This window comes from Muscardinus avellanarius, assembly GCF_963383645.1.
Source record: "Muscardinus avellanarius genome assembly, chromosome: 5".
NCBI classification, from domain to species: domain Eukaryota; kingdom Metazoa; phylum Chordata; class Mammalia; order Rodentia; family Gliridae; genus Muscardinus; species Muscardinus avellanarius.
In genome coordinates, this window is record NC_137790.1 from 114,742,835 (window position 1) to 114,769,332 (window position 26,498).

The 26,498-nt window shown below is 40.4% G+C and overlaps 2 protein-coding genes across 3 annotated transcripts in view; one reads left to right on the forward strand and one right to left on the reverse strand.

Moving 5' to 3' along the window:
• Positions 1-17,232: 17,232 nt before the first annotated feature.
• Positions 17,233-18,426, forward strand: TRIM59 (tripartite motif containing 59; the record flags this gene model as incomplete). Its single annotated transcript, XM_080696583.1, has 1 exon — positions 17,233-18,426. One exon carries the CDS (start codon positions 17,233-17,235, stop codon positions 18,424-18,426), a length of 1,194 nt encoding a protein of 397 aa, XP_080552709.1.
• A 4,768-nt stretch (positions 18,427-23,194) lies between these two features.
• The window catches only part of SMC4 (structural maintenance of chromosomes 4), a gene marked incomplete at both ends in the record, with an annotated part of 32,473 nt that continues 29,169 nt past the window's right edge, over positions 23,195-26,498 (reverse strand). For both annotated transcript variants that reach the window (XM_080696888.1, XM_080696887.1), the window contains 5 exons: positions 23,195-23,347; positions 23,771-23,954; positions 24,771-25,003; positions 25,127-25,309; positions 25,828-26,001. In XM_080696888.1, coding sequence (XP_080553014.1) covers positions 23,195-23,347; positions 23,771-23,954; positions 24,771-25,003; positions 25,127-25,309; positions 25,828-26,001 — 927 coding nt within the window. The remainder of the gene's footprint in view (positions 23,348-23,770; positions 23,955-24,770; positions 25,004-25,126; positions 25,310-25,827; positions 26,002-26,498) is intronic.

Here is a 26,498-nt window from a genome sequence, read left to right on the forward strand (position 1 = left end):
TGGTGTACTGTGTTAAATGGAGTCCCCCAAAAGTGTCATGTTAACCCTGAGAATCGGTGAATATGACCTTATTTGGAAAAAGAGTCTGTATAGATATAATTAAGTATCTTCAATTGAAATCATTCTGGATTACTCAGGGAGCCCTAATTTTTTTTTTTTTTTTGCGGGTCTTGGGGTGGAACCCAAGAGGATTCAACCTCTGAGCTACACCCCCTGCCCTTACATTTTTTTCTTTATTTTGAAACAGGGTTTCACTAAGTTACAGAGGGCCTCATTAAGTAGCTGAGGCTGGCCCTGTACCACTATCCTCCTGTTTCAGCCTCCTGTTTCAGCTTCCCAAATGCTGGGATTGGGAGGCCCTAATTTCACTGGCAAATGTTCCTTTTTTTCAGGGGCATTCTACTTCCAAGCTATGCCCCAGCCCTTTTTATTATTTATTTATTATTAATTAATTAATTTGTGGCACTAGGGATTGAACCCAGGGAGCATTCCACCTCTAAACTACACCTCCAGCCCTTAAAAAAAATAATTTTTTTAAAATTTGAAGCCGGGTTTGGTGGTACATGCTTGTAATCCCAGCATTTGGGGGGCTGAGACAGGAGAATCCGGGTTTGTGTGGCCAGCCTCAGCTACTCAGTGAGGCCCTCTGCAACTTAATGAGACCCTGTTTCAAAATAAAGAATAAAAAAATAGGGCTTGGGGTATACCTTGGAAGTAGAATGCCCCTGGGTTCCATCCCCAGTACCACAAAACAAGAAAAAAAAAATTGAAACAGGTGTAAGACCGAAGTGGGGCCATGACAGGCTTTATCCATACAGCAAACACGCTAGGCCTAAGTTTCAGTTTCCCAGGAATACAACTAACAGTTAAGTGCCAGTTTTGGCACCTGGGTCAGGATGAAAAACTCCCAACCATCCCCAGAAGGCGCGAACCAAATGGGAAGCACCAAGTATCCTGTCGTTGCTTGTGATAACAGCAGTAAAAATTCCTTTTGGTCTAAAGATAACTCCTTTGTAAATCACAGCCCGAGTGACTGAAATGTATAAAACTGCCTTGAAACAAAGACTCGGGGTCCTTGTCAAGACTCCATTGCATTGGAGGGACTTGGACCCTAGCTCGAGGTAGTTCCCCAATATGCCCCCCCTCTTCCTGCCTTTGCATTATTGTGTGTGGTGGTGGTCTCTCTCCCCCAGGGGTCCCGGAGTTTGAGTATAACACAGGGTCTTACTGGGTTGCTGAGGCTATATTTGAATGTGCAATCTCCCTGTCTCAGCCTCCCAAGTACTGAGATTACAGGCATGTGCCACCACACCCAGCTTGCAGTATTCTTTGTGTGTGTGTGTGTGTGTGGTGTATATCATCAGTGTATTTAAAATAGACATTTTACATTTTCCAACAATTACAAAGCAGTCTGGCTAACGCACTGTTCCCTATTCCCCAAGCCCTAAATCAACAGTCACCCACTCTTGGGAGCACGGAGTTCTGCTCTCCTCTCACTTTGCCATGGTTTCTCTCAAGGCTGAAAAAACTTCATGCAGAGAAGGTCTAACTGTCTGTTTCCTTGACTCCTGGGTGTCACCCCCAGGTTCACAGCTGATTGCTTTATTGCCTCTGGGAAGAAGTAATGGTGCCTTTGTTGAGTATTCTTAAAAGAGACAGAAGAGAGCTGGGCTTAGTGGCGCATGCTTGTAATCCCTGCGCTTGGGAGGCGGAGACAGGAAGATCACACAGAGACCCTGGTTCCAAATAAAAGTATAAAAATGGGTCTGGGAGTATAACCTGGAGGTAGAAGGGTTTCCAGGACCCCCAGTACCACCAAAAAAAAAAAAAAAAAAAAAGAGAGAGAGAGAGAGAGACAGAGAGAGAGACAGAAGAGCAGAAGGAGAAGGCCAAATAGAATCGAAGGTGGAGGGTGGCATCATGTCGTCTGAAGCAGAGGAAGGCCTGGAGCCCCAGAAGCCAGAAAAGGCAAGATTCTCCCGCCTGGAGAGGGAGTGCTGCCTGGCTCACACCTTGAGTGTGGACTCTGGCCTCCAAAACTGTGGGAGAGAAGTTCTGCTCTTAGGACACCAAGTTAAGGTAGCTTGTTACAATAGCCCCAGGAAACCCATTCCGAAGAAGAGGAAGAAACTGAGAGCACATTTCCTGCTGTGAGGAATATCTGCTTGAGATGAGAGGGACACATCAGACAGCCCCAAGGGGTTAACTTCGCTGGCACAGTTCCTTCCTTTGTAAAATAAGAATAAAAAGAAAGCCTACTCTTTGTTGTGTATATTTCATTTAAAAGTTTAAAATGAATAGCTGGCTATGGTAGTGCATGCCTGTAATCCCAGTACTTGGGAGGCTGAAAGAGGAGGATTGCACGTTCATGGTCAGTCTCAGCAACTCAGCCACACCCCCAGCCCTATTTTTTATTCTTTATTTTGAAACAGGATCTCAGTGAGTTGCAAAGGGCCTCACTAAGTAGCTGAGGCTGCCCACAAACTGTGATCCTCCTGTCTCAGCCTCCCAAATGCTGGGATTACAAGCATGCACCACAATGCCCAGCTGTGAGACCCTGTTTCTAAATAAAATAAAATAAAATAGGGCTGGAGTACAGTTTAAAGGTAACATGTCTCTGGGTTCAATCTCCAGTACTGCAAAAAAGAAATAAAAGAAAATTAAAATATTTTATAGGGTATGGCATAGTGCTTGGTTCATAGTAAGTTCTCAGTAAATGTTAGTCATCAAGCCAGGTGTGGTGGCGCACGCTTGTAATCCCCGCGCTTGGGAGGCTGAGACAGGAGGATCGCACAGGTTCAAAGCCAGCCTCAGCTACTGAGTGAGGCTCTCAGCAACTTAGTGAGACCCTGTTTCCAAATAAAAAATATTTTGGAAACAAATAAAGAGGTAGAAAGCCTCTGGGTTCCACTCCAGTACCCCCCCCACACACACACACATTAGTCATCGTAATCATAGCTATTACAATCATGCTATGGCTTTTCCTTTTTTCATTACATTTTTAAAGGTTATTTGGTGTTAATTCATACATTGCTAGGATCATCTGAAATGAGGCTAGGTAGCCGGGCGTGGTGGTGCATGCTTGTAATCCCAGCATTCAGGAGGCTGAGACCGGAGGATCGCGGTTCGCAGACAGCCTCAGCTACCTAGTGAGGCCCTCTGCAACTTAGTGAGACCTGGTTTCAAAATAAAGAATTAAAAAATAGGGCTAGGGGTGTATCTTGGAGGTCAAATACGCCTGGGTTCCATCCCCAGACCCTCAAAAAAAATTAAAAAATTAAAAAATAAATAAAATAAAATAGGTTAGGTATAAATCATATCGTAAGTATCTGCCTCCAAATCTGCCTAAACTAAAAAAAAAAAAAAAAAAAGGCTGTGTGTGAATCCTGATTAAAAGGCATCCTGAAGGAAGTACTGGCACACCTTGGTATCTGCAGATATGACAGATCAGGATCTAATTGTGAGGTGGGCAGCTACTCCGATCTGTATCTGACATAGAAACCCTCAGTGGATCTCAGGACAGGCGGAAACCACCCATGTGCACCTCCAACTACTTGTCATCATTAGCCATTCATGTCTCATGCCACCATGCCTGGCTTAAGAAAAAGTTTTTGAAATTCAAAATGATTGAATAAAGAGGTGGGTGTGGTGGCTGACACTTGTCATCTCAGTACTTGGGAGGCTGAAACAGGAGCATCACAGGTTCTCTGCCAGCCTCCATAATTTAGTGAGGCCCTCTGCAACTTAGGGAGATCCTATTTCAAAATAAAGAATAAAATAGGGCATGAGGGTGTAGCTCAGAGTTAAAATGTCCTTTGGCTCCATCCCAGTAACACACACACACACACACATCTGGATAATAAAATGATTGATGACATTTATAACCAATGTCTTAGAAAATTGAGTAAGAGCCTATATTTTACAGTTGATGATGATGATGATGATGATGATGATGATGATGATTTTGGTGTTACTGGAGGTGGAACCCAGAGGCTTTCTATCTCTAGGCTATACTCCCAGACCTATTTTATATTTTATTTAGAAACAGGGTCTCACTAAGTTGCTAAGAGCCTAAGTAGCTGAGGCTGGCTTTGAACCTGTGCGATCCTCCTTTCTCAGCCTCCCAAGAGCGGAGATTACAAGCGTGCGTGTGCCACCACGCCAGCTTACATTTACTATTTTGAAATGCTTGGACTTGAATTGAGGGCCTGTGCATGCTAGCCAAGTGCTTTGTAACTGAGCTACATTCTAGACCAAAATTATTCTTTTTTTTTTTTTTTTCTTTCGTGGTTCTGGGGAATGAACCCAGGAGCATTCTATCTCTGAGCTACACTAATTTTATTTTTTATTTGGAAATAAGGTCTTGCTATGTTGCTGAGAGCTCTGCTAAGTTGTGAGGCTAACTTTGAACCTGTGATCCTCCTGTCTCAGTCTCCCGAGTACTGGCATTACAGGTGTATACCACCATGCCCAGCTAAAATGATCGTTTCTTTCTTCCTTTTTTTTTTTTTTTTTTTTTTTTTTGCAGTACTTGGGACTGAGCTACACCCCCAGCTTTCTAAATTACCAATGCTGGCCTCAAACTTCTTTTGTTTCTTTGGTACTAAGGATTGAACCAAGAGGCATTTCATCTCCAAATGACACCCTCTTTTAATGAAACAGTCTTGTTAAGTTGCCTGGAGTCTTGCTAAATTGGGGAAGCTGCCTCAAATCTGTGATACTCCGGTTTCAGCCTCCCAAGTGCTGGTATTACTGGCATGAACCACCACTCCTGGTTGGCCTCAAACTTTTGATCCTCTTTCCTCAACCTCCTAAGTTACTGGTATTACAGGCTTGTACCAATGAGTCTGACCTAGACCCAAATGTTTCTTTTTTAAAATTTATTTATTTTTGCACTGCTAGGGATGGAACCCAGGGCCTCGAACATGCTAAGCAAGTTCTCTATCTCTCAGCTATGCCCCCAGCCCTATTTATTTATATTTTGAAACAGAATCTCAGTAAATTGCTGAAGGTTTCACTAAATTGCTGAAGCTGGCCTGGGAACCTGTGCTCTTTCTGTCTAGCCTCCCAAGTACTGGGATTACAGGCATGTGCCACCAAGCTCTGCTTCAGAGTGCTAGACAAAAGTGGGGTATGGTGGCACAGCCCTCCTGTTTCAAAATAAGAAATAAAAAATAGGACTGGGGTATACCTTGGAGATAGAATGCCCCTAGGTTTAACCCCCAGTACTGGAAAAAAAAAAAAAGGTAAACAAATGCTTAGTTCTTAATAGTAGATAGAAAATCAAAAGGAAACTAGTGCTGGGCGTGGTTGCGCACGCTTTTAATCCCCGCGTTTGGGAGGTGGAGACAGGAGGATCTTGCAGGTTCGAAGCCAGCCACACTGGCTTAAGAGACCCTGTTTCCAAATAAAAAGATAAAAAATAGGTCTGGGAGTGTAGCCTGGAGGTAGAAGGGCTTCCAGGAACCCCAGTACCACCAAAAAGAAAGAAAGAAAGAAAAAAGAAAAAAAAAACTAGTCAGGAGGTAAACTGCTCTCCTGGACTGTAGTTTTCCAAATTGTAGTCTTCCAAATTGTATTCAAAGACACAGCAGGCTGGGCATGGTGGCACACACTTGTAATCCAGGAGGCTGAGACAAGAGAATTACAGTTTTGGACAGCCTCAGCTGCTTAGTGAGGCCCTTTGCAACTCAGTGAGACGCTGTTTCAAAATGAAGAATAAAACATAGGGCTGGGGGTGTAGCTCGGAGGTAGAATGCAGCTGGGTTCCATCCCCAGTACTGCAAAACAAACAAACAAAAAGACAGCAGAAAAGGGGTCTATGTAAAAATTCTCTATAATATGTTCTAGAGTTTATGATTATGCAGTTTATATATTTTTAGGTGCTAATATGCAAGTTTGGGTTCAGATTCACTTTAATAAACACCAATATTATTGGCAGAGTTTTCTCCTCTGAAAATGAGGTTATTCTGGATTGTCTCCAAGATTAATGAGCTACACTGCCTTTTTTTTTCTTCTTTTTGCAGGGTTGGGGATGGAACCCAGGGGCATTCGACCTCTGACACCCCCAGCCCAATATTTTTATTTTGAAACAGGGTCTTAGTAAGTTGCAGAAGGCATAAGTAACTGAGGCTGTACCGGAAACTGTGAACCGTGATCCTCCTGTCTCAGCCTCCTGAATGTTGGGATTACAAGCGTGCGCCACCACACCCAGCTCCACTACCCTATTTGTGTTTTTTCCCCCCACAAAATAAAATGACCTTTAATAAATATTTTGTGGGGAGCCCATTAAGGTTTTCCCCTAAAAGAATACTTTTGACTGTCCTTTGCCCAGAGTCAATAAGGTTTTGGGTCATGGGAAGTTCAAAGTAAAAGGTCTGACAGAAGCACCAGGGATTGATTGACCTGACCTTTATGTGCACAGGTGGTGATGACACCAGGGATTGATTGATCTGGAACTGTATAAATAGGACAAGAGAGATAAACCCTGGATCGGCCAGTAGAGATATCGACCTGGGAGTGAACTGGCAATCCTTCCATGTTAGAATTAAATATTCTTTGAATCAAATTTTTAGAATTGGATTCTTTCATCCTCACATCTCTTTGGAACCCGTACTTTTGCTGGCTGGCTCCGGCAATATTTTTTAGATTCTCCTATCTCAATGTCTCTGGTTCATGGCCACTGTAATTATGGTGCCAGTTGTGCTGTTTTCTTTGAAGTCTTAGAAATGAACACAGGAGCCTTCTTATTTTGGAAAATCACATGTTCTCTTTATTATAATTCTGCCGAGGCTAATATGATGGGAGATAGCAATGGGGTATTTAAAGTCTGTAGCTATTAAAATCCCAAATCAAAAAGTGTTTTGGCTCGCCTGCAGGGCACTTCTCTGATTTGAGACCTCCTGCTTTGTTCTTTGAAACAGATGTCTAAGCAGGAAGTCAGACCTGAGCACCAAAAGGTTGTTTAAAAAAGCTATTAGATGATGCCGGTTTAAATTACAAAAATGCGTAATAAAGTTGAAAGAGATATGTCAACATAAAACAGTGAGTATTCCCAGAATTTGCACTTCATAAGCAACCTTTTAGGAAAAGTAGTGCCACAGGTGAATTAGTGAAGAAATCTGAGGTTGACGCAGATTTATATAGCTTTGGTTTCTGGTTTACATTCTTAATACTTCTGTAATCTCTGGAATAAAAGCCTAAGACTGACTGTATTATCAATACTCAATATACCAACCATGCAGTAAATAAAACTTTTATATATCCTTTGGAGAGGTAAGCTATGTTGGGAGAGTATATTTTAACCATCGAATAAATTTTCTCAAGAAAGGGCCAAGGACTGCTCAACTGTGTTTCCTGATTCTAAGGGGTTAGGGAGGTGAGCAGGAAGTTGGGAAGTGTTGAAGGGCAGGGATTCTGGGCAATTCCCGTCATCTCTAGGACATAATTTCATAAAGTGAAGAAAACGGGGCTCTGAGGCGAAGGCCAGAGGGTCTTCCAAGGAGGCCCTCGGATTCTCATTTCCTTTCATAACCCTGGAGAATCTATAAACAGCCATCCAGTCCAATAGTGCATTTTTTTCCCTTGAGAAACTTATTGACTGTTAAAGACAGTTTCTCAGCCATCCTATCGGTCCTGAGCAAGGCTCGCACGGCAGCCACCCTGTTGGTCCTGAGCAAAGCTCGCACACCCTTGGGTCTCATTCTGGGACCCCGGCCTCCGGGCGGCCCTGGCGCGCGTGCGCACTCGGCCAACTTCGGAGCGGGGGTGGGGGGCCCGCAGGTAACAATGGAAGTCATCAGGCCAGTCAGCGTGGCTCCACGTAACAAAGAGCGCGGCAACACGGCCTCTTGACACCGTCGGCCGCCCCGCCCCGCCCCGCGTCCAGGTCTCAGCCGCTTCCACCCGCGAGACCCTAACCCACGAGGGGCGCACACGCCGCCCGCTCTGGCCCGCGGTGGAAACGAGGAGGCGCGCTCGGCCATAGTCCCCGACCGCCGGAAACCGCGTGCCCAGATTTCTGCGCCTGCGCGCTTCGCCCTCCCGCCCAGGCCCCGCCCTACAAGACCCGCCCAGCGCAGGCCCCGCCCCGCCCGTGGCTGTTGACTTTCGAACGGCGGCCGCGCGCCCCTCCCATTGGCGGACGCTACGCAGTTGAACGTTGCTTGGAGACTGCGTCTGCGCCCTGAGGCGCCGCGAGGACCCGCCCTCTCGGGCACCTGAGTCGCGCGGCGGGCGCAGGAGGGCGGGACGCAGAGCTCGGCGACCACGAGCCCGCGGCGGAGTCGAGTCGGCGCCTTGGAGCTGCCTGGTCGCCCGCCTCCTCTCGGTGAGTGTGGGGGCTTTCTTTTCGGGGCGGAAGGCGGCTCGGAGCCCCTTTTCTCCCGCGGCGCTCAGGCTGCTCGACGCGGGCGTGTTTGGCGGGGTCCGAGGCGGGCGGTGCAGGCGGCTCGGGCTGGCCCGGCGCCCGCAGGCCCGGTGGGCGGGGACCCCCTTCCCCCTCGGCCCGCGCCGCGGCGCCGCGAGGAGGCCGCCCTTTGTGGGTGGAGGTGAGCTGGGCTTGGGGACCGCGGGGCCTGGCTGTGGACCTTCGAGGAAGGAAAGGAGGATAATTGCCATTTTGAGGCACTTGTGAACTTCTCACAGACTTAACAGGGATGCTCTTAAGAAGTCCATTTGACAGATTTGGAACTAAAGTTTTGAGAGGTATCACTTAAATCGGATCCGGAGTCCCACAGCCTTTCCGTAGCAGAACTGAGTGATGGACACAAATGTTGATGAGAATAACCTAACTCAATAAAAGTTTTGAACTGGCCTTTTCCAAAAACTCCGTGGATGCTTCTTGTCTTACTGTTTAAGCAACCTAAAAATGGCCCTTAATGTTTGGTTCCATCACCAAATTGGTTAATATTGCTGAGCCCAGAAGGAACTTGAATACCGGGTGTGGGTGGTGCACGCTTGTAATCTCAGTATTTGGGAGGCTGAGACAGGAGAATCGCAGGTTCGAGACCAGCCTCAGCAACTTAGCGAGACCCTGTTTCAAAATAAAAATAAAATTGGGCTGGGGGGTGTAGCTCAGAGGTAGAACGCCCCCCGAGTTCAGTTCCCGGTACCACATACACACACACAAAGGAAAGATATTTGATGCTGTAAAAAGATCCATGTCATGAAATTGTTGGGGTTTTCAAGATGCAAGTGATATCCCTATTACATTTCCAACGAGTGTTGTATTTGTCACTATTCTAAAAACACTATTAAGGAAGGTAAATATTGAAGTCAGTGAACTAACAACTATTTGTAATGTTGAAGTCAGTGAACTAAAAACTATTTGTGTGACAATGTATTTTATCTTTTGATAAAGCAAACCTGAAACATCCCAGATAAAATTATTTTAATTTTAGAATAAGAATAAAAGAATTGGAAAAATTGAAGAAGATAAAGTATATCCAGTATCCAAACCAGGAGATCAACAAAGTAGGTAAGCTCTGGGAGATTTAAGTGAATATGAAATTTTGAGTTAATTTTTTTTACAGAGTTTGATTTGTTTATTTTTATATTTGTATTTTTTTGTGGGACTGGGGATTGAACCCAGAGGCATTCTACCTTTGAGCTACACCTTCAGCCTGACTTCATTTCTTATTTGGAAATAGAATCTTGCTAAGTTGATAAGAATCTTAATACTTGTTGAAGCTGTCCTCGAATCTCTGATTCTCCTGTCTCAGCCTCCCAAGAACTGGTAAAACAGGCATGCATCACCATGCCCAGCTCAAAGTGTATGATTTAAACTGTAAGGTGAAATTAAAAAAAAAAAAAACCTCTTGAAAAAAGATATATGTTGGTGGTATATAAAGTTCTAACCATCTTATGGAAGGAACATGAAAAGTAAACTCCCTCATCTGAGGTGTAGTGTTTTTTTTTTGCCGGTCTGGTGATGGAACCCAGGGGCATTCGGCCTCCGAGCTACACCCTCTGCCTTATTTTTTATTCTTTATTTTGAAACCAGGTCTCACTGAATTGCAGAGGGCCTCCCTAAGTAGTTGAGGCTACTTAGCCTCCTGAATGCTGGGATTACAAGCGTGCGCCATCACGCCTGGCTTTGCTGCACTTTAAAGACACATCCTTCCAGAAATTTTACAAAGATGTGTACATCTCAGCACACAAACACAAGTGGTATTTTATGCATACAGACCTGCTAATTGGATGTATTTCTTGTAACTTACATAATTTTCACTATGCATTTGCATATCGATTTCATTTGGGGGGGGGGCTGGAGATGGAACCTGGGGCATTCTACCTCTGAGCTTATACTCCCAGCTCTCTACTAGGTTTGCAAGTGTGCACCACCACACCTGGCTGATCACATTCTTTTTATAGTGAGCACTAGTCTGTCAAGGCGAAATTGTGTAATATTAGTACTGATATTTTTTTTTTCTTCGTGGTACTAGATTTTGAACCCAGGGGCATTCTACCCCCGATCTACACCCCAGTCCTATTTTTTATTCTTTATTTTGAAACAGGTTCTCACTAAGTTGTAGAGGGTCCTCACTAGGTAGCTGAAGCTGGCCTCGAACCTGCAATCCTCCTGTCCCAGCCTCTTAAGTATGGGGCTGACATTCCTTTTCCGCAAATATTTTGCTGAGTGTCTTTCACTAAATATATTTTTACTTTGGGAAATATGCAAAAAGCAATTAAGACCTTAATTTCTAGCCAGGCATAGTGGTACACACTTGTAATCCCAGCATTCGGGAGGCTGAGACAAGAGGATCGTGGTTTGTGGAAAGCCTCAGCTACTTAGTGAGGTGCTTTGCAATCCTGAGTACCATGCACACAAAAGCAAAATGAAACTTGTAAAATGCATTTTTTCTTTATTGAGTACTAAATTCCCAAATAAAAGTTGGTACACAGTTCAAAAATTTTTCTTCCCTCGGAAAGTCACCAAGAAATCTTAATATTTTTGAAAATCTCAGAAAGAAACCTGGGTCTAAATTACTTACAAGCTATTTCACAAATTTCTCATTTAGTCAAAAACAGACACATTTCTGAATTTCCAAACTTTTTATGAAGTCATTCACCAGAGGGCTGATTGAGTCTTCACAATGTCTAACCAGTGTATTAGATGATATAATAATAAATGATAAATTAAGTAGCAGCAATAATACTATTACCCATTTCTGTCTGTAAACTTTTAAAATTATTAATTCAGTAAAGCTTTATTGCCTTTTGTCTTTAAACATTAATGGTTATAAAACATTTGCTACCTTTTATAGGCACTGGAGTAAAATGTATTTACCACATTAGAGTTAGATGACTTGTCATAGGACTTCTTGTGAGTCAGCTATAAGTCTGGGAAAATTCACCTAATGTCACCACCCAGATTGGGGATCATTTCAATGTGTCACTAAGTATATTTGAATTAACTTTCTTAAGAAATGCTACACCTGCCCCATCTATATACATAAGTTTGATTTTTGGCTTTTTGTTTGCTTGTTTACAGTGCTGGGGATTAATCCTAGGACATCAAGCATGGACCTCACCTGTTTTTAAATTTTTTTGTGGTACTGGGGATTGGTCCCAGGGGCATTCTACCTCTGAGCTACACCCTCAGTCCTATTGTATGTTTTATTTTAAAACAGTCTAACTAAATTACTGAGAGACCTGCTGAATTGCTTAGGCTGGTCTTGAGCCTTTGATGTCTCAGCCTCCTAAGTACTGAGATTAAAGGTGAATGCTACCATGTCCTGTTACCAGCTCTTTTTAATTTTTTTTGAGACAGGGTCTTAATAAATGGCCCATGTGTGCCTCAAAGTTAGGACACTCCTGTCTCACTCTTTCAGGTAGCAAGGATTATAGGTGGGTGCCACTATGCCCAGTAGATGAGCACTTTTCTAATTTATCAATTTCTCCTATTGTTTGCTTTAACTTCCTGAGTCCATTTTGCTAATTTGAAATGATGTAGACAATAGTTCCTTTATTGTATATTGGCAGATGTATTACTGTAGAACTATGCAAGGTATTCTCATAATTTTGTATAATTTTTTTGTATTTGGTTTATTTTCTTTTCTCAATGCTAATTGTATGTGCATTGTTTCTTTTCTCTTTTGATTAGGATAGTGAATTAGTTCATCACTGCATAACAAATTATAAACTTAATCAGTTTAAAACAGCTTCCCTCCCACCCCACATGGGGTCTCATTATGTTATTCAGGCTAGTATTGTACATTGGATCTTCCTGCCATAGGCTTTTAAGTAGTTGGGATTATAGTAAAATGCCACTGTGCCACCTGGCTTTATTTAGCCACATTTATTTAGCTACACTGTTGAGGCTGTCCTGCAGCCTGCCTTCCTCTTGTCTCAGCCTTTCAAGTACTGGGATTACAGTTTTATACCACTTTGCAAAAATGAAAACATAGTGGCTTAGTTGGGTGCCTCAGGCCCACCTTCTCAAGAGTTTGCAGTGAAGTCATAGACTTTTAGGCTATTAGTATTTGCTTTGAAGCTCACTTAGGTAGTTGTTTACAATTTTGGTTCCTTATGGGATGTTAGATTTAAGAGCTTTAGTTCTTTATCATACATACTAAGTAGACCATGGTGTGCTTATAACATTGTAGCTTGCTTTTTTCAGTGAGAGCATTCTAAGGAGAGCCAGAGCATTCCAGACAGCAGCTCTGGTCTTTTATTGTAAAATCTTAGAAGTACACAGTCACTTCTGTATTTTACTTGTTAAAAGAGTTACTAAGCTGGGTGTGGTGGCATGCCCTATAATCCCAATAATTGGGAGCTGAGACAGGAGGTTTGCAGGTTCAAGATCAGCCTCAGCATAGCAAGACTCTTAGCAACTTAGTGAAACCCTGTTTCAAAAATAAAAAACACTAACTTGAAGCTACATTACTCAGAGGTAGTATTGATTGCCCCTGGGTTCAATTCCCAGTACCAGAAAATAATTTAAAAAAAAGGAATCACCAGGTATAGTCCACTGTAGGAGAGGAAATTACAAAAGTGTTCAGGAAAGCCAGGCATGGTGGCACACACTTGTAATCCCAGCATTTGGGAGGCTGAGACAAGAGGATCTGGATTCGAGGACAGCCTCAGCTACCTAGTGAAGCCCTTTGCAACTCAGTGAGACCCTGTTTCAAAATAAAGAATAAAAAATAGAGCTGGGAATGTACCTCGGAGGTAGAATGCCCCTGGGTTCCATCCCTAGTACCACAAAAAAAAAAAAAAAAAAAAAAAAAAAAAATCCAGAAAATGGAATTAATTGGGGATCATATGAGGGGCTGCCTGTTACAGATAGCTAATGCCTTGTTAGTTTATTAAAGAAAAAAAAAACAGCTTTTAGGTTTATCAGCTCTACCAATTTTTTTCTTTTATTCTGCTTTTCCTAGGTTTTTAAATTTTTAATTTTTTTTTTTTTTTTTTTTTTTTTGGGTGTGTGTGGTGGTACTGGGGTTCCTGGAAACCCTTCTGCCTCCGGGCTACACTACCAGACATTTTTTTAAATATTTTTATTTGGAAACAGGGTCTTTTAAGCCAGGGAGGCTGGCTTCGAACCTGTGTGATCCTCCTGTCTCTGCCTCCCAGGCGCGGGGATTACAAGCATGCGCCACCACGCCTGGCTTTAATTTTTTTTTTAAGGCAGGTTTTCTATGTTTCCTAGTTTTTTTTTTTTTTTTTTTTTTTTTTTGGTCTGGGGATGGAACCCAGGGGCCTTCTACTTCTGGGATATACCCCCAGCCCTGTTTTATATTTTTATTTTATTTTATTTTTTGTGAGTCGGGGATGGAACCCAGAGGCATTTGACCTCCGAGCTCATCCCCTGCCCTATTTTTTATTCTTTATTTTGAAATAGGGTCTTGTGACCCTATAGGTTGTGAAGGGCCTAAGTAGCTGAGGTTGTCCACGAACCGCTATCCTCCAGTCTCATCCTCCCGAATGCTGGGATTACAAGCATGTGCCACCATAACTGGCTATTTTATATTTTCATTTGGAAACAGTCTCACTAAGCTGTTGAGGATGGCTTTGAACCTGTGCTCCTCTTGTCTCAACCTCCCAAATACTGGGTTTACAAGTGTGTGCCATCATGCCTAGCTTTTTTCCTAGCTTTTAGACAAGTATAAAATAGAACTTTAGAAGGAAAGGTTCTGTTTTAGGTCTAATTTTGCTACTTATGTTACCAGGTGGAAGATTTCATATTATTCTGTGGTGCTTCACATAAAGGAATATAGGTTTATTTAGACACCATATGAGAAAGGCTCTGGAGAAGAGGGGAGGGGTCACACTTTCCAGGGAAGAATCTGGAAAGGGCTGTTTTCTGGGAGTGTAACTGGGCTTGGGCAAAGGTTAAGCTTCAGAGAGGGCTCCTAGGGTATTCTGCTCCCCACTCCACTGCAATAAGAAAGTGACGTGATGGTTCTCACTTGTCAGGTTTTAATCCCTTTGGACCCCTCCTTCCTTATGTGTATTACATTTGGGCTGACTGACTGCCCTTCCCTTACTCTACCTTAGCAACCCTGTGTTGTTTCCTTGCCTCCTTCATGGTGGGAGGAGGAAACAGGCTCTACAGGTGGGCTTCCCATCAGTTCCAGCCTAATGTCTATTTAACATTTAACACACTAAATATAATAACAATATTATTAATCTGGTATGTATTTCCATTGTTTAAAATTTTATTCCTTGCAAAGTGCTGTTTTGTATTTTCATTGTATCCTCTGATATCACTGAAATACTCTGGGAAGGCATGTTTGTTTTTCTTGGATGGTTTTTGTATGACTTCAGAATTCTCTGTAGGTATGGGATAAAGCTGTAAAAGCTTTTCAACATGCAGTCACTTTAATTTGCAGTGACTGTCATCTTCTCTATTGTTGCCTAATTACATTAGTTTACCTAAATGCTTTACAGTTCAGTCGTAGTCTCTGTATCACACTGTGTGGCATATTAAAGATCTGCATATTTTGATCTGAATGGAGTATTTTATTTTTTGTGGTTCTGGGGATAGAACTCAGAGGCATTCTACTCCTGAGCTACATCTCCAGCCCTATTTTATTTTGAAGTACGGGCTTGCTGGTTTGCTGAGTCTTGCTACATAGCTGAGGCTATCCTCGAATCTGTGATTCTGTCTCCACCTCCCAAATACTGGGATAACAGGCATGCACCATGATGCTCAGTTGAGTGGAGTGTTTTTTTTTTTTTCTCCTTTAGTGGTATTGGTGACTGAACCCAGGGGCATTTTGCCTCTGAGATATACCCCCAGCCCTATTTTTTATTTTGAAATGGGGTGTAAGTTACAGAGGGCCTTGTTAAGTTATTGAGGCTGGCAGCAAATCTTTGCTTTTCCTGTCTCAGCTTCCCAAGTACTAGGACTACAGGTATGCCCCTAGGTTCAACCCTCAGTAACACACACACACACACACACACACACACACACACACACACACACACACGTACTTAATCTGGGAAGAAGGCAGTTGTCTTTTTTTTTTTCTTTGCACTACTGGGGATTGAACCCAGGGGCATTCTACCTTTGAGCTCTGCACCTATTTTTTATTTTGTGTGTGTGGTACTGGAGATGGACCCCAGGCTTTCTACTCCCAGGCTACCCTCCCAGACCTAATTTTTAATATTTTATTTGGAAACAGGGTCTCACTAAGTTGCTGAGAGCCACACTAAGTAGCTGATGCTGGCTTCGAACCTGTGCAATCCTCCTGTTTCAGCCTCCCATGTGCTGGGATTACAAGCATGCGTCACCACGCTTGGCTTTTTTTCCTCCCCCAGTACTGGGGATGGAAACAGGGACATTCTACCTCTGAGTGACACCTCCAGCCCTATTTTTATTATTTTGAAACAGGGTCTCACTGAGTTGCAAAGGGCCTCACTAAGTAGTAGCTGAGGCTGCCCTCCAACCATGATAAATGTAGGAATATTTATTTTTTATTTATTTATTTTTTGTGGTACTGGGAATGGAACCCAGGGGCTTTCTACCCTTGGGCTACACTCCCAGACTAATTTTATATTTTATTTGGAAACAGGGTCTCATCAAGCTGCTGAGAGCCTTACCAAGTAGCTGAGTCTGGTTTCCAACCTGTGTGATCCTCCTGTCTCAGCTTTCCAAGTCCTGGGATTACAAGTATGAGCCACCATGCCTGGCTAGAAACACACTTAAATAACTTTAATTTAACTGGGAACTGTACCACATGCTTATAATCTTAGTACTTGGGAGATTGAGACAGGAGGATTGCAGGATTGAAGTCAGCCTGGGCAATTTATCAAGACCCTGTTTCAAGATGAAAAATAAAAAAGGGCTGAGAATAAGCTCAGTATAAAGTGCCCCTGGGTTCAATCCACAGTACCACAATAAACAAAACCCTTTTTTTTTTTTTTTCCAGGTTTGGGGATGGAACCGAGAGGCATTTGATTTCCGAGCTACACCTCCTGCCCTATTTTTTATTCTTTATTTTGAAACAGGGCCTCACTAAGTAGCTGAGGCTGTCTGTGAATTGCGATCCTCTTGTCTCAGCCTCTGGAATGCTTGTATTACAAGCGTATGCTACCACGCTCGGCTAAAAACAAAACTTTTAATTGAACCATTGTATTACAGATTAATTGGGATTATTTTGCTTGGGATGAATTTTATTCTAAAGGAATAAGTTTTGAAGGTTATTGTTCTGTTTTAGGAATTGAATTACTGTGAAATTACCTTCATTTAAAAAATATTTGGCTGTGCGTGGTGGCGCATGCTTGTAATCCCTGCGCTTGGGAGGTGGAGACGGGAGTATCGTGCAGGTTCGAAGCCAGCTTTGCTGGCTTAAGAGACCCTGTTTCCAAATAAAAACATAGAATAGGTCTGGGAGTGTAGCGCCGAGGTAGAAGGGCTTCCAGGAACCCCAGTACCACCAAAATAAAAAAATGAAAAGGAAAATATTTGTAGCCAGGCGTTGGTGGCACACACCTATAATCCTAGTACAGGAGGATCACAGGTTTGAGGACAACCTCAGCAAGTAGTGAGACTCATCAATCTAGTGAGACCTTGTTTCCAAATAGAAATAAAATCATGCTGAGGGTATAATGCTAAGGTAAGAATACCTTTGGGTTCCATCCCCAGGGCCACAAAAATAAACTTTATTTTAAATGACAAACATAATAATTTGGAGGCTAGTGACTAAAACTTACATAATATGTGCCAGATGTAAATATTATTATATGTAGACTTTAAATACTTTTTTTTTCTCTTGGTAGGAAATGCACAATTTTGAGGATGAGTTAACGTGTCCCATTTGTTATAGTATTTTTGAAGATCCTCGTGTACTACCATGCTCTCATACATTTTGTAGAAATTGTTTAGAAAACGTTCTTCAGGCTTCTGGAAACTTTTACATATGGAGACCTTTACGAATTCCACTCAAGTGCCCTAATTGCCGAAGTATTATTGAAATTGCTCCAACTGGTATTGAATCTTTACCTGTCAATTTTGCATTAAGGGCTATTATTGAAAAGTACCAGCAAGAAGACCATCCGGATATTGTCACTTGCCCTGAACATTACAGGCAACCATTAAATGTTTATTGTTTACTAGATAAAAAATTAGTTTGTGGTCATTGCCTTACCATAGGTCAACATCATGGTCATCCTATAGATGACCTTCAAAGTGCCTATCTCAAAGAAAAGGACACACCTCACAAACTGTTTAAACAGTTAACTGATACACACTGGACAGATCTCAATCATCTTATTGAAAAGCTTGAAGAACAAAGATCTCATTCTGAAAAAATGGTCCAAGGTGATAAGGAAATTGTTCTACAGTATTTTAAGGAGCTTACTGATACATTAGAACAGAAAAAAATAATCTTCCTAACAGCTCTTTGTGATGTTGGCAATCTGATTAACCAGGAATATATTCCACAAATTGAAAGAATGAAAGAAATGAAAGAGCAGCAACTTGAATTAATGACACTGACAACATCTTTACAGGAAGAGTCTCCACTTAAATTTCTTGAAAAAATTGATGATGTTCGCCAGCGTGTGCAAGTCTTGAAACAAAGCCCCCTTCCTGAGGTCCAGCCTGTTGAAATTTATCCTCGAGTAAGCAAAGTGTTAAAAGAAGAATGGAACAGAACAGAAATTGGACAAATTAAGAAAGCTCTCATTCCTGAAATGAGAATTTCTTCAAAAAGGATGCCATGTTCCTGGCCTGATAAGGATGAAAAAGAAGTTGAATTTTTTAAAATCTTAAACACTGTTATAGTTACATTAATTTCAGTGATACTAATGTTGATACTCTTTTTCAGTCAACACATAATAGCCTTCTTAAATGAAATCACTTCAATATGTTTTTCTGAAGTCTTTTTGTCTTTTTACCAAAGTGTATCTAACAATCTCAGTGATTTAAAAAATGTACTATGTCATACTTTGTATTTGTTAAAGGAATTAATGTAGAAAATAGTTCCTCTTTGAAAATTTAAATTTGAATTGTTAAATGGGATTGTGTATAACAGAAGCTAATCATTGCTAACTAGAGGAATAGGCCTAGTTAATAATTAAACTTTAATAGAGTTGCAACAAATGTTAAGTATGGATGTGTCAGAAATGAGAATATCTCAAAGATGACTCAAATCAAGTTATATTAGAAAACTAATAAAATTTAGTAGTTGATTTTGTGTTTGTGTGTGTGTGTGTGTTGCTGGGGATTGAACCCAGGGGCATTCTACCTCTGATCTTCATACCAGTTGTACTTTTTATTTTGAAACAGGGTCTAAGTTGTGGAAGGCCTCACTGAGAGGCTGAGGCTAGTTATGAATGTGTGATCCTCTTGTATCAGCCTCCTAGTAGTTGATTTAAAATTTTACAATTATTCCATTTTATTGGCTTGATAGAGGTATTACTGGTGTGACATTTACCATTACTATATCAATATTGCCTTTTGCCATTATATATTATAATGGTTGCTTTGCAGTGTGTGTAGCTTTTAAAAGGATGGAAAATGATGCATATACCTTTATTTTGTTGTGGCTTGAAGCCTTTGAATTGGTGAATAAGATGGTAAAAGGTTTAAGAAAAATACCAGGCAGCAAAGTTCTAAGTGATAAGGAACTGCTTTAAAATCTTTTTGATCAAAATATAACTGCTTTGAGACACTAAAGAGCTCTAATTTCTATCAACATTCATTCCAAATAAAAGATTATATTTGGGAACAGGAAATAGTAGGCACATGCCTTGTAGTCCTAGCTACTTGGGAGCTGAGGCAAAAGAATCCTCTAGTTCCAGGAATTCAAAATTAGCTTAGGCAAAAGATGAGACCCTTTCTCAAAACCAAACCAAAAGCCACAAAAAATTGCAGGACTGGACTGGCAGCATCTCTCAGTTCTAGTTCATAATTTCCAACAAATCCCCCCCAAAAAACAAAACCCTGAGAATGGCGTGATGTACTTGTAATCCCAGTACTTGGGGAGGCTGAGACAAGTAGGTTTGCTGCCAGCCTCAGCAATTGTAGCAAGACCTGTTTCCAAAACAAGTATCAGTCAAAATCATTTCTTGAATTATAAAATTTGTTACTAGGATAGGCATATGGGTAAAATACTTTTCTCAGTAGACTTGGTAGCATAATGTAACTATATTTATTTTATAATCTAACTTGAAAGAAAATAAAGTCCCCTTTGAAACAGGAATGGAGTTTTATTTTTTTCAGTACTAGGGATGGAACCCAGGGGGCATTTTACCTTCAAGCTATATGCCCAGCCCTGTGTTTTAGTCTTTTTATTTTTAAGACAGGGTCTCAACTGAGTTGCAAAGGTCCTTGCTAAGTAGCTAGCTGAGGCTCTCTGTGAACTGCTATCCTTAGGTCTCTGCCTCCCAAATGCTGGCTGGGATTATGAGAGTGCCACCAGGTCCGGCAGGAACTGGAGTTTTGATGCTTTCCGTCATAAGGTCTTAAATCTTAACACTAAGATGACATTAATTTATGATCACAATCAGATTATAACTAGCATGATTATTCATTTTGTGGTCAAAGAACATTTGAAGGGTATACTGGAGGTGAAGGGACACATGTTCACACAGATTACTTGAAAATGTGCATGCCTGTAATCCCAGAGTTTGGGAGGCTGAGACAGGAGCATCACAGGTTAAAGGCCAACCTCAGTAACTTAGACCTTATTTCAAAATAAAAGGAATGAGCATGTAGGTTGGAGATATAATGCCCCTGGGTTTAATACCCAGTTTCACCAGAAAAAAAAGCAACATGTAATAGCCCTATACTATTGAATGAATGCAAATATTGGCAAGCAATTCTATTCTATATCAGGCACTTAATCTCCGAGTTATTAGACTTGTAGATCAGGAAACAGACCACGCAAGGTCATAGCAAATGCAGGAGAGCCACACATTTTTTTTCAGTCATGCTCAAAGGATTTAAGCAGGTAGTGTTAATCTATTAATGGCTAGCTAGAAATCAAAGTATATGCCTAGTAATGTCATTTTAGGCCTGACTACATTTTGTAATTTGCTTGTGTTTAGTGGACAAGACTATTTTTCTATGAGTAACTGACAACACATGCTACTATCTTGTATTTTTACCAGGATGAGACTATAATTTGACAGTCTTGGAAATTGAGTTGTATGTATAACAATATATTTTAATAAATTCTCTTTGATACCTTATTTACACTGATCTTATTTGCATTGATTGGCTTAATCAGGTGCTCAAAGTCAGGAAGCTTTGATATTTCCATATGGATTCTGGATATTTTTTGTGATACTAGGGATTAAACCCAGGGGCCATCCTACTCTCAATTTACATCCTCAGCCCTATTTTACCTATTAGGAAATAGCACCTTACTAATTTGCTTTACTTGTATGTGTGTTACTAGGGACTGAACCCAGGGATATTCTGTCTCCAAGTTATACCTGCCAGCTTTTTTTTTTTGGTGGTACTGGGGGTGGAACTCAGGGGCTTTTCTACCTCCGGGTTATACTCCCAGATCTATTTTATACTTTATTTGGAAACAGGGTCTCATTAAGTTGCTGAGAGCTTAAGTAGCTGAGGCTCTGCCAGCTTTATTTTTAAAATGGGGTTTTGCTGGGATGATGTCTCACTACTTGCCTAGGCTGTCTTTGAACCTTTGATCCTGTCTCAGCCTTCTAAGAACTGGGATTACAAGAGTCCTGTACAATTACAGGCTTCCTTAATTCTTAAAACTTTTTTAGTACCGAGATCTTAATACATTGATTACAAAAATGTAATATTCACTCCTCTTACCAATGAAAATGTACTTTACTATTTGTAATTTTGATTTAAAACATGAGTAAGCTGGGTATGGTGACACAAACCTGTAATCTCAGAATTTGAGGAGCTGAGACAGGAGGAAATCAGGCTCAAGGCCAGCCTTAGCAACTTAGTGAAAACTTTCCAAATTAAAAAAAAAAAAAAATAGGGCTGGGGTGTAACTCAAGAGGTAGAATGCCTCTTGGTTCAACTTTCAATATGAAAAAAAAAAAAAAAAAAAAAAAAAAAAACCAAAAAACCAACCCAAAATCAACCAAGCTAGGCATGGTGGTGCATGCCTGTTATCCCAGTATTTGGGAGGCTAAGACAGCAACTTCAAATCTGTTTCAAGATAAAATAGGGTTAAGGGTATAGCTTGGAAGAACTGACCCTAAGTAAACACCATTCCACAAAGACAAAGCAGAAAACACAAATGATCATACTTGAATTTAACATTTTGCTTTAAGTCCATGCCACTGTTTAATTTTAATGTCTTAATTATTATGATACAAAAACTATGTTGTAATTTTAATATTTAAATAATGAGGCCATTAACTCAAGATAAATATCTAGAAATCAAGCAGTGTGACTAACATTAGGAAACTTCATGAAAACAAAGTGGTTGCCAACATTTCCATTTGCATAACATTCTTGAGCTATTAATGTAGCACAATCCCAACAATCTGATAGGTAGTAACATTCAAGATATCTTAATTTCCATTAATTCTAAGGAAGTTAGCCTCTATACTTTATTCTTTTCATGAAGTATAATGTATTTTCTGATTTATGAGATAGCCTAGTCTTGTTCAGAAGTTCTTTTACAAGGAATTTTAAGTAGATAAGATACATCAAGTTTTACAAATGCCTGTTTGAATTCTCATCCCTATGAACTGTGGTTTGCAAAAAAAAAAAAAAAAAAAGTTCCCATTATGTGGGTGATATAGTGATGGCTAAAATTAGTAAAGTAGCATTCGGGAGGCAGAGACTGGATGATCATGGTTCATGGACAGCCACAGCTAATTAGGGAGGCACTTCACAACTCTGTGAGACTCAAAAGAACTAAAATTAGGGCTAGGGATATAGCTTGGAGGTAAAATGCCCCTGGGCTCCATTACAAAAAAAAGTAAAGCAAGCAGAATGCCTTAAGATTTTATCCAGAATTAGTGAGCAGGCTTTTCAGGTGTAGATCAAAATCCATGAAGTTATGCTCACTGTTGAAAAAATGATCTAATTTAGAACTTCATTGTGACTCAAGGAATATACTTTTAACTACTGACCCTCCACACACCTTATTTTTCTCCATGGTAAGCCAATTACAAAACTAGCATTCTTAAAATCTCCTAGAAGCATGTATAGAGAATATTTTTTAGGCATTATGAATTTATTTTTGGGAGTGGGGGTACTGAGAGTTGAACCCAAGGGCATTCTACCCCTGAGCTACACCTCCAGCCCTTTTTAATTTTAATTTTGGAACAGGTTCTCATTAAGTTGCTCAGGGCTAGCTTGGAACCTTTGATCCTCTTGTTTTGGCCTCCCAAGTACTGGGATTACAAGGTGCATACCACTACCCAGCTATAACATAAATTTTTTTTCCTGTACTGGGGATGAAACTCAGGATCACTGCACCTCTGAGTTACACCCCTAGTTCTATTTTTTTTAGTATTTTTATTTTTTGAAACAGGGTCTGAGTTGTGAAGGGCCTCACTAAATAGCTGAGGCTGTCCGCAAACCGTGATCCTCAGGTCTCTGCCTCCTGAATCCTGGGTTTACAAAGCATGCGCCACCACACCCAGCCAAACATAGTCTTCACAGCATAAAATAGAAACCAGTTTTATACAGCATAATATTTCGTACAACAGATAAATCTTTAAAAATACAAAACTAGTAGTAATACAATATGCCAAATCTTTACCAGCTCATTAAGAATCTTCAGTACAAACAAGTTCAGCAAAGTCCTTTTGATGCAATTTCTTTTGGGTTTACTGCAACACTTTTTGTTATATTGTATGTCTTGTAAATTCCAATAAGTCTATCTGAAATCTCAAACATGTTATTTCGAAGAGAAATTATTATGAACTGGGCATTTTTTGTTTGCTCCTAAAGAGAAAGAAAACAATAAGGTAGAAGTATTAAGTAGTAACAAGCAAATTATAAACAGTTTTACACCCCTCAAATATTCTGGGGTCAATAAGTTCAACATAACATAGAAAACTAATTTGTATAGTAATGATGACATGGATAATTGTTGAAATAGTATTGATTGTTTCTGAAAGTGTGACTGCCTAGAAGTTTAGTGGGAAAGATAATCTAGCTGTAATTCTGCTACTAATTTGCATCGTCAATTTATATTTTTCTTCCCTAAATTTAAAATATTTATTTCAAATAAATAAGCACTTGGTCCTTTGATACCAGAGGATATAGAGTTAAGAGAATAGGGAAAAAAGCTAAATAGTAAAAATTATTCAAAGAAGTACACATGCAATATTTAGGGAAACAAATTTTCAGAATGAAATTACTTACATATATATAAAATGCAACAATGGACACATTTTTAAAATCAAGGGCTGCATCAATCTCATCCATGAAATAAAGGGGAGTGGGTTTGTAATGGTGAAGAGCAAACACTAAGGCCAATGAACTAAGTGTTTTTTCTCCTCCTGAAAGGTTGAAGATCTTTTTCCAACTTTTCTTAGGTGGTCGAACACTGCAAAAATTAAAAAAATCTTAGGTCAAATTACTTGTAAAGCTTAAGTCCAGATTTCCTGAGCTAGCTAGCTTTTTCTTTCTTTTTTTAAAATTTTCTTGCGGTACTGGAGATGGAACCCAGGGGCATTGTACCTCCGAGCTATACCACCAGCCCTATTTTTAAGTCTTTAGTTTTGAAACAGGGTCTCACTGAGTCACAAAGGGCCTTGCTAAGTAGCTGAGGCTGTCTGCGAGCCTCGATCCTCAGGTCTCTGCCTCCTGAATGCTGGGATTACAAATGTGCACCACTATGCCCCGCTCTGAGTTGTTGTTTTTTTTCTAACTTCCTTCTGTCACCTTTATACATGGGAATCTCTAATTTGCTTTTTACTTGGTGCCATTCTTCAACACAACGTTTCCATCATGGTATTAGATTCAAAAGTTTTAAGCCAGGTGTGCTGGCACACACCTATAAACCCTGACTTGGGAGGCTGAGACATGAGGATCACAGGTTCGAGGATAGCTTCAAGTAGTGAAACACATTAATTTAGCAAGAGCCCATTTCAAACTGAAAATAAAACAGAACTGGAGGTTTAGCTTGGAGTAGAATGTCCTGGATTTTATCCCTAGAAACACACATACAGAGTTTGAAAATAAAGTATTTTGTAGAGATTAAAACTTGCTATTTGCAAGAAATTTATGCTATAAATTGCTAGTGTATATAAATAAATGGTGTTAATCATCAAAACAAGTTATAGGTCTAACTAATCTTCACATATATCAACCCCAACACATATTCAGAGCTGGGAGAATATAGGATTCTAAGTTTACAAACCTGAACATGATGCCTTCAGAGAAAGGATCCAAGCTGTCTACAAGCTCCAGTTCAGCATCTCCACCTAAAGTAAGCATCTGGTAATTTTCCTTTAATTTATTTGTTATTATGTAAAAACCTGCCATAAATTCATTAAGCCTTTGTTTTCGAAGATCTTCATATGCCTGTCTAAAGCTATCTCTTTCAGAAGTAATTTTGTCCAATTCTGCTACTCGTTGCAAATATAATTCTTCCTGTGAATAGATTGTGAGAGAAATTAAGATATAAATGGGAGTTAGCACTGCTTATTATGTAAGATTTAACATAGGCTAAGAACTAAAACAATTTTTTGTTTACTGCAAATAAACCATTCATACCTTTTTTTTGTACTCTGCAATGGCCCCAAGGTTTGGTTTCATTTCATGGCACTGAGCTTCCAAAAGTGCAATTTGATTTGTTAAAGAATCTGGGTCCTTGATCGCTTCAAGTTCCTTGGGGCTTAGAACTGAAACTTCCTCAACAGGATTATCTTCTATAGGATGTAATGATATTTTTGAAATCTGAAAATTCAATTTAGGTAAAAGAGAAGGGACAACACAATTTTTTGTTAAAAAATAAGAAAATTAAGCCAGGTGTGGTGGCTTGTAATCCCAGTGGTTGGGAGGCTGAGACAGGAGGATCGCAGAGGTTCAAAGTCAGCTTTAGTTACTTAGGCTCTCAGCAACTTAGTGAGGCTCTGTTTCCAAATAAAGTATAAAACAGGTCTAGGAGTAATAGCCAGAGGTAGAATCCCTGGGTTCCACCCCCAGTACCACACATGCACAAAAGAAAATTATAAAGCTATGAAAACAACAATTGTGTCATTTGAACAAATTAAAAAAAAAAAAAACCAAAAAAACATGAACTAGCTTTATCATACCAAAGTGTTCATCCTTTACCCATGTTTTTCTGTATGTAGTCATCACATGTTATTATAACCCTTATAAGCTTAAGAATCAAAATATAAAACAAATCCCCTAGACTCCAAATCGTTTCTTGTAAAAGATAGGCTTAAATTTGAGTACAGTAGCAGTCTTACCTCTTTCTGCCAATATTTTATTTTAGAATTATGTTGAGCGATGTGACCATCTATTTGTTCAAGTTTCAACTTAATACTAAGTGCATCTTTTTGAAGAGCATGTTCATTTTCTTGAATAACTTTCAGTTCCTGAAGTAGATTACGGTGTTCTTTCTGGATCTCTGGTAAAGATTCCTAAAAACCAAAAGAACTGCTATATGATACAATCTTAGCTGGGCATGGCAGCACATACTTGTAATCTTGGTACTTTGGAGGCTGAGACAAGAGGACTGACTGCAAGTTCATGACCAGAGCAAGGAATTTAAGCAGGACCCTCAGCAAACTAGAAAGCCCATTTCAGAATATAAACTTGAAATGGCTGGGAGTATAGCCTGGAGGTAATTTACCCGAGTTCAATTAAAAAAAAAAAAATCTTTATAAATAGATCAGGTATTTATTTTCACATTACAAAGATAGCACTGGCAATCTCTTCCCATGTTGCTTCCATTTTAATTAGTAAAAACATTGATAATGGCATATATTCATTCACACAGTACTTCAGTACTTAGTACTCCTGACCACACCCCGTTTCATCTTTTCCTTCCCTCCCAATACTGAATGTCTGGGTTAACAATGTTATATTCAAGCCGGGCATGGTGGCGAACGCTTGTAATCCCCGCACTTGGGAAGCA